Raw genomic sequence first — 14,496 nt, 5'->3', positions numbered from 1 at the left:
ATACCATGTCATTAACATTTAAACGTCTTGAAATTCCTCAAGTTAAATGAAAGGAAGGAAACCAGCTTCCTGACCTCTATCCAATCCCGAATCATGTATATGATTTTCGTTAATGGACAATACAACTGCATGCTACCCAATGCAGTAGGCATCCATCTACTTTATAGCAAGTGCCACGGCAAATTAAGCACCACGGAGTTACAATTTCCAGCAGTACACGAATGTACCCGCAATAAATTCAGAATGATATTATACCACTCAATCAAAAATGTAGTAAACAGCCATAGGACAGACACATTCTAGGTTCTTATGCTACATTAATATATATGGCAAGGAAGGTGATCACTTATATGGAGTGGTGTAATAGCTCAGTTCAGAATGAGTGAAATTAGGGGCTTCTGAAAATAAGAAATACCGAGGCAAAAACGAGTGATCAGAAGACTATGCTGCCCACAACTACTGCATCATCAAACACGATTCATGAATATACTTGCCAACAAATACACGTGTATGTATTTTATACACACAGAGCAGGGCTGGCCTGTCGACAAAGCGTGTAACATTCTTCAGCAACTGAGCCATACTCGATGAATGCAGGAAGCGACAGCACTATGAAGGATCATTAGAAATCCTTTATTTATACTAAAAGACGAAAACAAACCTACCTGACCATAACCTTTAGGTGTCTAGGTTACATACTGACCATGAGCATAGCAGCCGCTTGTAGCTAAGGTCCTGGTTCCATGTTCTGCAGAAGGAATTGGCAAACTATGGCCCACAGGCCAAATCCAACCCATTCTCTGTTTTTATAAAAAAATTTTTATTGGAAAACAGCCACAATTACTTATTTACATATGCCTATGGCTGTTTTTGTACTATAATGGCAGAGTTGAGACCATAGGGCCTATAAAGCCTAAACTACAAAAAAAGCTTGCTGAGGCTGTGAGGACCATGGTCTCAGGGAACATCTAGCTCAACCGGCATAACATTGTTCACAAAGAATATGTTCTACATTCTACTTTGGTGAGTAGCATCTAGGGTCTTAAAAGCCTCTGAGCAGCCATCTAGGATACTCCAATGGTCTCACCCCTTCGGGTGCAAGAAAGAATGAAGAAAACTAAAGACACAAGGGAAAGATTAATCCAAAGGACTAATGGACCACATCTACCACGGCCTCCACCAGACTGAGTCCAGTACAACAAGATGGGGCCCGGCTACCACCACTGACTGCTCTGACAGGGATCACAATAGAGCGTTCTGGACAGAGCTGGAGAAAAATGTAAAACAAAATTCTAACTCAAAAAGAAAGGCCAGACTTGTTGGCCTGACAGAGACTGGAGAAACCCTGAGAGTATGGCCCCTGGACACCCTTTCAGCTCAGTAATGAGGTCGCTCCTGAGGTTCACTCTTCAGCCAAAGATTGAGCAGGTCCATGGAACAAAACAAGACTAAAGGGGTGCACCAGCCTTGGGGCAGGGACTAGAAGGCAGGAAGGAACAGAAAAGCTGGTAATAGGGAACCCAGGGTTGAGAAGGGAGAGTGTTGACATGTTGTGGGGTTGTTAACCAATGTCATAGAACAATGTGTGTGCTAACCATTTGATAAGAAACTAGTTAATTCTGTACACCTTCATCTGAAGTACAATAAAAAAAAAAAAGTTTGCTGAACCCAATTCTAGAGCTAAGATGTCCTGGTGATGCAACAATTAAGCTCTCAGCTGCTAACTGAAAGACAGGTGGTTCAAACCCACGCAGCGGAGCCAGACCTGGTGATCTGCTTCCGTAAAGATTAACCCGTTGCCATCAAGTCGATTCTGACTCATAATGACCCTATAAGACAGAGTAGAACGGCCCTATAGGGTTTCCAAGGAGAGGCTGGTGGATCCGAACTGCCAACCTTTTGGTTAGCAGCCAAACACTTAACCACTGCGCCACCAGGTCTCCTCTGCAAAGATTACAGCCTAGGAAACCCTATGGGGATGTTCTGCTCTGTCACATGGGGTCGCTACGAGTTGGTATTGACTTGAGGACACCCATCAACATTCTAGAGCTACTCTGATCTTTCCTACATTTACGTTTCTGAATCCTAAATCCTAAAGCATGAAACACTGGTTAAATTAAACACAGGATATCAATGCAGTGACATACTGTGGAACTAAATGATGCTTACTAAGAGTTTCTAGAGGTCTAGGATAATTTGTTGTAAGGCTAAGGCTTAAGTATATGAAATTGTAAATTCAGTGTAATTACATCAACACAGAAATGTACATGCATAGAAAAAAAGGACTGAAAGGTAACACACCAAAGAGCTATCATCAGTTGTCCTCAGATGATGAGATCTCAGATAATTTTCCACAAAGAATGTACAATTTTAATTGGAAAATACTTATTTTCTTAAACGAAAAAGTAAAACTTTAATGCACACCCATGTTCACTGCAGCATTATTCACAATAGCAAAAAGATGGAAACAGCCTAACTGCCCATCAACAGATGAACAGATAAACAAACTGTGGTACATACACACAATGGAATACTACACAATAATAAAGAACAATGACAAATCTGTGAAACATCTTACAACATGGATGAATTTGGAGGACGTTAAGCTGAGTGAAATGAGTCAATCACAGAAGGCCAAATATTGTATGGAACCACTACTATAAATAAGAACAAAAGGTTTACACATAAGAAAAAAAGAAAAACATTCATTGATGGTTACCAGGAATGTGAGGGGTAAGGATGGAAAATTATCAATTAGATAGAAGACGTGCATTAATACTGGTGAAGGGAAAGGCAATATATAATACGGAAGAAGTCAGCACAACATGACTAAGGCAAGAGAGACCATTGAGGGGAACTTAAGAATAAAGGGCAACTTACGGTAACTACTATACCTTAGACAATACTGCAGCAATAGAATTAACAAACAATAATTTACAAAAGAACAAAAAGGTAGATAGGTAGCCAAGAGGTGTGAGAGGACGTAAGGGAACACACCCACTGGCAAATATAGGTTTGGTGGTGGATATTGCTACATACGTGATTGTAGGTGCGGCTCATATAGAGCACACAAGGGGTATTGTCAGAGAAGCTGCTTAGACATAACCAAATACCTTCCAAGATAGTTTCTAGGATAGAAAACAAAGGATCATAGACTTGGGGGACATCTATGTCAACATAAAGACAATGTTCTGTATCCTACTTTGGTGAGTAGCATCTGGGGTCTTAAAAGTTGTGAGCGGTCATCTAAGATACAACTACTGGTCTCTTGCAGTCTGGAGAGAGGGAGAATGAAGGAAACCAAAGACTCAAGGGAGCAATTAATCCAAAGGATTAATGGATCACATGGACCACAGCCTATACGATCCTGAGACCAGGAGAAACTAGATGGTACCTGGCCACTACTACCAACTACTCTGACTGGGATCACAAACAAGGGTCCTGGACAGAGTGGGAGAAAACTGTAGAACAAAAAAAATTAAATTCACAAAGAAGACCAGGCTTGCTGGTCTGACAGAGGCTGGAGGAACCCCTGAGACTATGGCCCTAATACACCATTCCAACCTGGAAATTAAGCCATTCCCAGAGACCACCTCCCAGCCAATCAATAGACAAGAACATAAGATAAACAAAAACACACGAAAGGAAATGTACTCCTTAGAACAATTAATTATAAGATGAGAAGGGAGGAAGGGGTAGATAATCAGGATGAAAGGAAACGGGGAACCCAGGGCAGAAATGAGGACATTGTTGACACATTTTGGGGACTGCAACCAATGTCATGGAACACTTTGTGTACAGATTATCAAACGGGAAACTAATTTGCTCTGTAAACTTTCACCTAAAGCACACACACACACAAAAATAACTCTAAAGACTCAAGTAAATACTGTCTGATACACTGTCTTGCTTTTTCCATTTTAAAAAAGCTGGTGGTTTCAACTGGGCCATTACAAAGAAGGCACATGTCACTTGATTATCCTTTCAATGAATATGGTTTACTGCTGGTCCAGGCTAATGACACTTAGCAAAATATTACCTTCAATCTAATTCCAACACTTCAGTGTGGCAGAAAGTGGTTTACTGTGAAAGATCCGCCACCTGGGACACAGCTTAATTGTTCCAGGCTATGTTATTTGATGACCAAAGCTTGCAGCTGCGGCATATTGATTTCGAAGTCCATCTTATGGTAACTGTATTAGTTTGATTAGTTTTTCCATTGCTATTCCTACTAAATGCTTAATTAAAAAAAATTTAATTATGGCCTCATTCCAAAAAGGATTTCAGGTAGCTACCAAGGTGAGATATCTTTTCATGTAGAGACAGTGTTCCGTGATTGGCCAGCAGGGGTTGGCCTGGCGTGAGGGCTGGCCTGCGGGCGAGTGCACTTCTTTGGGACATAGTCCGTGGGTGAAGGCAGCAAAGCCCCTGACTGGGGGAGGAAAGACAGGGTGCTCGGGGCACAGATGGACTGGGAAAAGCCCCCGTGGTTTGCCCCCCTGGTTTGCAGCAGGTCGCTGGAGCATGTGGGGAGTGGAGGTGCCGCAGGCTTGGCCTTCATTCCAGGCCACCTGGGTGTCTCCTCCTTTTCTCACTCCTACCCTGCTCTTCCAAGCCCCGGCCTGGAAATCTGCACAAACGCCCCAGATGGGCTCCACCCAGGCGGCAGCCAGGGCAGTGCTGGTGTCTTGTGTCTACTCTAGAGCCGCTGTGCACCAAGAGGAAAGGCAGGAGGCCGGGAGGGAAGTCAGGGAGGGGGTGGAAATGTGACTCCCGCCCAGAAAGGGATGCCATGGTGCCTAGAGGCCACACTGCCATTTTCCACCCCCTTCGTCTTTCACCAGCTCACAACTGACTCACACAGTATTGGCCTCATTACGGCCAACGCCTGCCCGTTGTTACCTGGATCAACTTCCTAAAATACTACTTCTTTCAAGTCATTTTCCTACTTAAACACTCCAGTGGGGAGATGAAGTCACGTCCCCCACCTAAAACTCATAGCCTGGCACAGCCTACCCTCAGCCCTCTGCCCACCTCCCGAGCTCCTATGGGGCCTTCCTCTATTGTGCGACCTGCTGGCTCTCCTCTAAATCTGGACCCCTTGGCGGCACCCGCCTCTGAAGGTGCTCTCTCTGCTCCCCCATCCCAGCCACCTGCCTGGGGGGTTCAGTGTCAACTTCCACTTCCTCCAGGAAGCTTTCTCTAACCCTGTCGATCCCTAGAGAGTCCTCTGGTCTTCAGAGCTCACAGGGCCTGTCGAGTATGCTGCCTGGAAATGCTCAGGACTCTTTTCTTTGCATAAAGCTCGCGTTTAAATAATGAATTTTCAGGCCACGGCTCAACTCCTCAACTAGACTGGAAATCTCTAAGGGTGTTATGCTTCTTTGCATTTCCTATGGTGCTTGGCATGAGCTTTATTAAGCACACAGTTGGTATTTAATAAATTATCTCACCGCCAATGAATTCAATGGACCAAAGCTCTTCCGAGGTCACAATAACTGGGCACTCACAGACCTCTGGTAGTGATCAAGAGTGCAGGGTTAGAAAGAACAATTCACTTAAAATCCAGTGGTGAACTAAAGCTCTTTTTCACCAGGAGTTGTGACAAAGACTGGAGGAGAGGATGGAGGGACACCTGGCTCCACAAGGGCTGCCCTCCTGCCAGGGTCTTAGACCTCACCCACGGCTTCCGTTTGGCACATCCTCTCATCAGAGCCCTGCTGCCTTCAGGTGCTCTCACCTCTCCTGTATTCTCTCTTCTCTGCATGCTGGGACTTCTATATCCATCCTCCTGGCTTGTCTTTATTATTTTCTGTCTCTGTCTCCTTTTCCTGCTGCCTCCAGGGCCAGCTCCCCATGGAGCCCTCAGCTGGGGAATTTGGGTTCCAGCACTCTCCCTCGGCTGCTGCGTGTCATCTGCTGTGTTCTGCGGGTCGGAGGCTACCGTCTGTACACCACTGTTTCTGACGCTCTCTCCTCCTCCCTGACCAGACTCTTGCCTGTTGTTCAGTCACTCTGCTCACATGGAGGGCTGTTCTGTTCTCTCTTCACCTGTGATGGATGGTTAAGAGCTCGGCTGCTAACCAAAAGGTCGGTGGTTTGAATCCACCAGGCACTCCTTGGAAACTCTATGGGGCAGTTCTACTCTGACCTATAGCGTCGCTATGTGTTGGAATCAACTCCATGGCAAAGGGTTTTTTTTTTTTTTTTTTTTTATGCTTTAAGTGAAAGTTTACAAATCAAGTCAGGCTCTCATAAAAAATTATATACACCTTGCTATATTCCTGGAAACCCTGGTGGCATAGTGGTTAAATGCTACGGCTTCTAACCAAAGGGCTGGCAGTTCAAATCTGCCAGGCGCTCCTTGGAAATTCTATGCGGGCAGTTCTACTCTGTCCTGTAGGGTCACTATGAGTCAGAATTGACTCGACGGGAGTGGATTTGGTTTTGGATATACTCCTAATTGCTCTCCCCCTAATGAGACAGCCCATTCCTTCCCTCCTCTCTCTTTATGTCCATTCCATCAGCTTCTAACCTCCTCTTCCCTCCCATCTCCCCTCCAGGTAGGAGATGTTAACATAGTCTCAAGTGTCTACTTGATTGGGGTTTTTTTTTTTATGCCCATGGTTATAAAACCAATGGGGAAGGGCTGTCTTTGTTATGTTAATGGGGCAGGATTAGTGTAGGGTATGCCTTAAATCAATCTCCTTGGAGATATAAAAGAGATAAACAAGCAAGCAGAGCACACATGGAGGGAGACTGACGCCAAGCCACATGGAGATCTCCAAGGAACCAGGAAAAATGCGGAAGGAGCCGACAGAGAGAAAAAGCCTTCCCCAGGAGCTGGCGCCCTGAATTTGGACTTCTAGCCTCCTAAGCTGTGAGAGAATACACCTGTTTGTTAAAGCCATTCACCTGTAGCATTTCCGTTAGAGCAGCACCAGACAGCCAAGACAGGGCTCTACTGAGAGGCCTCAAAGCCGTATAACCTCATCGGCCTCACATCAACCTTTCTTCCTCTCCAGTCACTGTCCAGTCAACCCGGACTCATGGGGGCCCCCTGGGAGTCAGAGAAAACCTGTGCTCCACAGCGTTTTCAAGGCAGCCACCTTTGGGAAGCAGACCACCAGGTCTTTCTTCCGTGGTGCTGTTGGGTGGGTTCACACGGCCAACCTTTTGGTTAGTAGCCGAGCTCTTAACTGTTGAGTCACGCGGGGAGACGTCTGCTCCTCACTAGAGACATACTTATCAAGTGGCTGGATAACAGCTACCGTACATAGGCTTTACAGCAGAACGTGAAACACGGGAGTAGACGTTAAAGATACTGCAGAGTGGCAGGATGGTCTGGGGAGAAAACTGGATTTGGAGGCAACAAACAGACCTCGTCTCATGTGAGTCCTGCCAGAGAGGCAGGGTTCTCAGTGCAGGTTCTACCTGCTGGAATACCACGTCCTTCTCCTCAGCTATATGCACAAGTGCCCTGAGCTTCTATAAAGAATGGTGGTATTAAAAAAACAGAAGCATGATTTTTCTTTTTTTTTTACTGTTAAGAATAAATCAAAAGATTATACTTCTGGGAGGCCTTATTCTACCTGATTTTAGAACCTATTCTACCGCCACAGTAGTCAGAACAGCCTGGTACTGGTACAACAACAGATACATGGACCAATGGAACAGAATTGAGAATCCAGACAAAAATCCATCCACATATGAGCCGCTGATATTTGACAAAGGCCCCAAAACAGTTAAATGGGGAAAGACAGTCTTTTTTAACAAACGGTGCTGGCAGAACTGGATATCCATCTGCAAAAAAAGGAAACAAGACCCATACCTCACTCCATGCACAAAAACTAACTCAAAATGGATCAAAGACCTAAATATAAAATCTAAAACGATAAAGATCATGGAAGAAAAAATAGGGACAACGTTAGGAGCCCTAATACATGGCACAGACACTATACAAAACATTACTAACAATGCAGAAAAAAAAACTGGATAACTGGGAGCTCCAAAAAATCAAACACCTATGCTCATCCAAAGACTTCACCAAAAGTGTAAAAAGACTACCTACAGATTGGGGAAAAGTTTTTAGATATGACATTTCCAATCAGCACCTGATCTCTAAAATCTACACGATGCTGCAAAAACTCAACTGCAAAAAGACAAATAACCCAATTAAAAAATGGGCAAAAGATATGAACAGACACTTCACTAAAGAAGACATTCAGGTAGCTAACAGATACACGAGGAAATGCTCACGATCATTTGCCATTAGAGAAACGCAAATCAAAACTACAATGAGACTTCATCTCACTCCAACAAGGCTGGCATTAATCCAAAAAACACAAAACAATAAATGTTGGAGAGGGTGTGGAGAGACTGGAACACTTATACGCTACTGGTGGGAATGTAAAATGGTACAACCACTTTGAAAATCAATTTGGCACTTCCTTAAAAAGACAGAAATAGAACTACCATATGATCCAGCAATCCTACTCCTTGGGATACATCCTAGAGAAGTAAGAGCCTTTATACGAACAGATATATGCACACCCATGTTCACTGCAGCACTGTTTACAATAGCAAAAAGATGGAAGCAACCAAGGTGCCCATCAATGGATGAATGGATAAATAAATTATGGTATATTCACACAATGGAATACTACTCATCGAAAAAGAACAGTGATGAATCTGTGAAACATTTCATAACATGGAGGAACCTGGAAGGCATTATGCTGAGTGAAATTTGTCAGTTGCAAAAGGACAAATACTGTGTAAGACAACTATTATAAGAACTCAAATAGTTTAAACAGAGAAGAAAATATTCTTTGATGGTTATGAGAAGGGGGAGGGAGGAAGGGTGGGAGAGGAGTATTCACTACTTAGTGATGGGAAAGATAACACACAATACAGGTGAGGTCAGCACGACTGGACTAAACCAAAAGAAAAGAAGTTTCCTGAATAAACTGAATGCTTCGAAGGCCATGGTTTCAGGAGACATCTAAGTCAATTGGCATAACAAAATCTATTAAGAAAACATTCTGCATCCCATCTTGGAGAGAGGAGTCTGGGGTCTTAAACGCTAGCAAGCGGCCATCTATGATGCATCAATTGGTCTCAACCCACCTGGATCAAGGGAGGATGAAGAACACCAATAGCCCAAGAGACAGAAAGGGAAACATAAACCAGAGACTACATCAGCCTGAGACCAGAGGAGCTAGATGGTGCCTGGCTACAACCGATGACTGCCCTGACAGGGAACACAGCAGAGAACCCCTGAGGGAGGAGGAGAGCAGTGGGATGCAGACCCCAAATTCTCATAAAAAGACCAGACTTAATGGTCTGACTGAGACTAGAGGAATCCCGGCGGTCATGGCCCCCAGACCTTCTTTTGGCCCAGGGCAGGAACCATTCCCAAAACCAACTCTTTAGACAGGGATTGGACTGGACAATGGGTTGGAGAGGGATGCTGGTGAGGAGTGAGCTTCTTGGATCAGGTGGACACTTGAGACTACGTTGGCATCTCCTGCCTGGAGGGGAGATGAGAGGGTGGAGGGGGTTAGAAGCTGGTGAAATGGACATGAAAAGAGAGAGTGGAGGGAAGGAGTGGGCTGCCTCATTAGGGGGAGACCAATTGGGAGTGTGTAGCAAGGCATATGTAAGTTTTTGTGTGAGAGACTGACTTGATTTGTAAACTTTCACTTAAAGCACAATAAAAATTAAAAAAAAAATTTGAATAAAAAAAGATTATACTTCAACTCAAGCAAGAAATGACTTTTTTCATGATCACCTTGTTTTCAAAAGAAAGCTTGATTGACAGTATGACCACTCTTGGTACTAAGGACGACCCAAAGAATTAACAAAGATTTGGGGGGTGTTAGTGGAATCCACAAAGCCACCAACGGCACACGTACCGACTAAGCAGAACCTAGGCCTGTAGCCCTCAAAGTGAGAGCCCAGGCATCACTGGGGACCCCGGGTGACACAGGGGAGGCAGGGCCAGTGTCCCGGGAAGTCCCACAGAACCCGTGGTCCAGGATCACCGTGGAAAGAAAGCCCGGGTCCTCAGTGGACGCAGTGGGGCACTCACCAGCGCAGGGCGATCTTGATGGGCGTGGTGAGGCAGGACGTGAAGAGGTCGGCTGGCAGGTCAGGGATCATGGGCAGCAGCTCGGCGGCCTCGCAGGCAGCCAGCTGGATGCAGTTCTTCATCGATGGCGGCAAGGGCATCTGGGCGAGTGGGTGGTTTGGGTTAATGGCTGCGACCTATGGGGAGAACATTCCGGAAGAAAGAGTGACTTGTGTGTCTCACAAATTTGGAAAGCGAGCTGCAAATGTTGTCAATGCAGGAGGAAAAAGTATGTTGGATAAGGCTTAAAGTTTTGGGTTTTCACTACAAGGACCTTGTGAGCGGCAGTGCTTCTGAACTCGCTCCCCTCCAGGAGAATGACCCCAAGGCCTGAACGCACCCGCCTTGGTCCTGAGCCCTGGACAGCAGGGTAAGGCTCTGCCTGGGCCGAGTGTGTGTCCCTCTTTTAGGACTGCAGCAGTGCTGCGTGTATCTCCTCCAGGTCCTGTGTGGATTCCTTTTACACACTCTGCTGTTCATTTTACATACTCAGTCTTTACTCCGCCCAAATGGTATCTCAGTACATTTAGTGACAAGGAATGATGTTCAGGGTTACATGAAGTGAAGGCCACCAACGGAACAGCGGGCTTCACAACCGTGAGCAAGCGTGCCTACTGACCCATCACGCGGCCGAACGACAGCAAAGCATACAGAGAGCACACGGCGCTAAGTGGGCGTCGAGAGCGGTCTCGTTTTCCTGTACGTTGACCTGATTGCTTTAGATGCTCTACGAACAGATGTGTGTTGACTGTGTGACCAAGGAGAAGGCCTTTTTGTTTTTAGAAAACTTGGCCTTTCTACAAAGTGAGGGTGGTGGTACCTGCTCGATTCACATTTCCATGAGATCCTGGCAGTGTGCTGAAGGCCCCGGCCTTGACCCCCAAGTAGCAGCTCTGCTTTGCATACATGGGGTCGCCGCTCAGAATGGACTCGATGGCACCTGACAACAAGGTAGTGACAAGAAGCTAGCTGCACGTGAGGGTGCGGGAAGGAAGGTTCCCAGCTAAGTGCTGTTCACTGTGAGAATGCAAACAGATGCTCATTTCTGATGGGACAGAATCTAATTAAGAGCGTCAATCTTTTAGAATGATACAATGCATTCAAAGTTTAAAAAAAAGACAGTGTCTGATACACAGCTTTAAAATGCTGTTATGAATAATCATGTAGTCCAACTTTACAAAAGAAAAAAAAAAAAACCACACACGCCACAAAACCCAGCATTATTGAATAAAACACAGGATCTTTATAGAACAAAATATACTTACTCCGGCACCGGAGATTTGGACACCCCTCCTGCATATGCTGCATTTACGTGACAGTTTGGTAATCTACAACAGGTTTGCCGTCATTTTGAGAAATAATGAGGTCCACAAGAATTTATGGCACTCAGGCCAGCAGAATTTAATAGGTATAATGCACCGGGGACTGTGTGTACAGCGCTCTGCCTGCTCCTGAAATAACTCATTTCAGGAGCAGGCAGAGCGCTGTACACACAGCGTCAGGGCCAGCTTCAACGAGTATCGTGAGTCCAGGTAGGGAGATGAACAGCCTGCTCAGGAGGTGTCTGCTCGGGAGGTGCCCTGTCAGGAGGTGCCCCGTCAGGAGGTGCCCCGTCAGGAGGTGCCCTGTTAGGTGGTACCTGCTCGGAAGGTGCCCTGTCAGGAGCTGCCCCGTCAGGAGGTGCCCTGTCAGGTGGTACCTGCTCAGGAGGTGACTGCTCAGGAGGTGCCCTGTCAGGAGGTGCCCCGTCAGGAGGTGCCCTGTCAGGTGGTACCTGCTCAGGAGGTGACTGCTCAGGAGGTGCCCCGTCAGGAGGTGCCCCGTCAGGAGGTGCCCCGTCAGGAGGTGCCCCGTCAGGAGGTGCCCCGTCAGGAGGTGCCCTGTCAGGTGGTACCTGCTCAGGAGGTGACTGCTCAGGAGGTGCCCCGTCAGGAGGTGCCCCGTCAGGACGTGCCCTGTCAGGTGGTACCTGCTCAGGAGGTGACTAATCAGGAGGTGCCCTGTCAGGAGGTGCCCCGTCAGGAGGTGCCCTGTCAGGTGGTACCTGCTCAGGAGGTGACTGCTCAGGAGGTGCCCTGTCAGGAGGTGCCCCGTCAGGAGATGCCCTGTCAGGTGGCACCTGCTCAGGAGGTGACTGCTCAGGAGGTGCCCTGTCAGGAGGTGCCCCGTCAGGAGGTGCCCTGTCAGGTGGTACCTGCTCAGGAGGTGTCTGCTCGGGAGGTGCCCTGTCAGGAGGTGCCCCGTCAGGAGGTGCCCTGTCAGGTGGTACCTGCTCAGGAGGTGCCCTGTCAGGAGGTGCCCTGTCAGGAGATGCCCTGTCAGGAGGTGTCCTCTCAGGAGGTGCCCTGTCAGGAGGTGCCCTGTCAGGAGGTGCCCTGTCAGGAGGTGTCCTCTCAGGAGGTGCTCTGTCAGCAGGTGCCACTCAGGCAGTGCCCTATCAGGAGGTGCCTGCTCAGGTGGCCACCACAGGGCAGTGATGCCCATCAGAGATGCACACAGGGTGCCAGTGCACTGAAGAACAGCTGGCTCCAGCCCTGCAAACTCCAGCTTCCACTGTACCTCCTTGGTGCTCTAAAGGCTGATTGTCCCAAACACCAGTTGCTGTGAAGTTGATTCCAACTCATGGCGAACCTATGTGTGTGAGAGCAGAACTGTGCTCCACAGGGTTTTCAACGACTATTTTTTCATAGATTGCCAGGCCTTTCTTCTGAGGCACCTGATTCTACCAAGGGGACATGCCTGCAGAATAGCAGCACATGAAGACACGGGAGTAGACGAACCCTGAAGAACACACCACAGACTATGGGGGTGGGGAGCACTTTCTGTTGTTTAGTTCCCCTGATTTATGATGCTGGAGTGTAGCATTCAGATAAGGAAAAAAAAACGAAACGTACAGACAGACTATGCTGCACAGGTGCAAACGGACTGCACAGCCCCTCTCACTGCTCATCGAGAGAACATCCGTTATTTGCCTGTAATGAAAAGCCAGGCACCTTGGAGCCCCAACTTAATCCAGCCCATCTCGGTGAGGGAGCTGGAACAACACAGCTCCATCTCAATCTTGTAAAATGAAGTCTAATGACTAGGGCCCCAAAGCCCCTCCTGTGACACTGTCCTAGTTATCATGCCTCTCGGCACCCAGGATCATGGGACCGAGCGCTCACGGCCTTTAAATTAGTGTTTACTTCAGTGATTCCTTGGGCTACAAATGCCACAGGGGGAGGACTGCCTTTCTCTATACGCCGACCACACAAAGCTCCACAAAGAGCAGGTACTGGATATCTCAGTGACGATGAACACAGAGGAGGAAGCGACGAGTCAGAAGGTTCGGTTTTCCATCATTGTCAGCTACAAATTTGTCTCAGGACGTGACAAGAGCGTTCATGGGCCTCTGGCTTTGCTCCTCACTAATGAGTCCTCCTGTTTATATAATTCTCACTGGAATTCAGCTCTTTCATGCACAGGAGCTCATTTGCCTTTTACAACATCCTTATGAGGTAAGTTTTATCTCTGCTTTTCAACAACTTGTACAATGAGAAATCAGAGGCCCCATGGAAGAATGGGAGGAAGCAGAGACCCCACAGAAAAATGGGACTACCCAGAGCGCCTCAGCCAGAGTGAAGGTCAAAGGCATGGCTAATCCTGACTGTAGGCTGCGTTTCACTCCCACTACCCCCTCTGGACTCCTCTGAATTTGAGCTTTGCAGGGGCACTTTCTGCCCAGTACTCGTAGCACTTTTCACAGGCTTTAAACACACACCCACCCAACCCCTCATCTGTTAGTTTGCCATACTGTGGTGGACTGCATGCTGCTATGATGCGGGGTGGAGACCCGTCCTGTGTACTTTGGACATGTTATCAGGAGGGACCAGTCCCTGGAGAAAGTCATCATGCTTGGTAGAGGGTCAGTGAAAGAGAGGAAGACCCCTAACAAGACGGACTGACACAGTGGCTGCACCAATGGGCTTGAGCGTAACAAGGATTATGAGGATGGCGCAGGACCAGACAGCATTTCGTTCTGTTGTACACACGGTCGCTATGCGTCAGAACCGACTGGAAGGCAACTCAGAATAACCACCACCTGATGCTGAAAGCTGTGCCACCAGTATATCAAATGCCACCATAATCGCTCATGGTGAACAGTTTTCAACAGAGCTTACAGACTCAGGTGGACTAGGAAGAAAGGCCTGGTGATCTACCTCCAAAAACCAGCCGATGAAGATGGACCACAATAGAATATAGTCTGACTTGCTTGCTTTGGGAGCCCTGGGGGTGTAGTGGTTGAGAGCTAGGGCTGCTAACCAAAAGGTCGGTAGTTCAAATCCGTCAGGCACTCCTTGGAAATCCTGTGGGACAGTTCTGCTCTG

The 14,496-nt window shown here is 47.2% G+C and overlaps 1 protein-coding gene and 1 long non-coding RNA gene across 6 annotated transcripts in view; one reads left to right on the top strand and one right to left on the bottom strand.

The window, feature by feature from the left end:
- Positions 1-14,496, bottom strand: part of RPTOR (regulatory associated protein of MTOR complex 1) — a 445,897-nt gene that overhangs the window by 210,398 nt on the left and 221,003 nt on the right. For all 5 annotated transcript variants that reach the window (XM_049860923.1, XM_049860920.1, XM_049860922.1 and 2 more), the window contains exon 6: positions 10,091-10,266. In XM_049860923.1, the coding sequence (XP_049716880.1) occupies positions 10,091-10,266 (176 nt within the window). The remainder of the gene's footprint in view (positions 1-10,090; positions 10,267-14,496) is intronic.
- Positions 11,814-12,189, top strand: LOC126062901 (uncharacterized). Its single transcript, XR_007514166.1, has 3 exons — positions 11,814-11,854; positions 11,945-12,004; positions 12,140-12,189. It is a non-coding gene; the product is annotated as an uncharacterized LOC126062901 (long non-coding RNA).

The sequence above is a fragment of the Elephas maximus genome, chromosome 19 (genome assembly GCF_024166365.1).
Source record: "Elephas maximus indicus isolate mEleMax1 chromosome 19, mEleMax1 primary haplotype, whole genome shotgun sequence".
Taxonomy (NCBI): domain Eukaryota; kingdom Metazoa; phylum Chordata; class Mammalia; order Proboscidea; family Elephantidae; genus Elephas; species Elephas maximus.
Note: the sequence above shows the minus strand (reverse complement) of the source record. Positions and strands in the feature narration are given on the sequence as shown.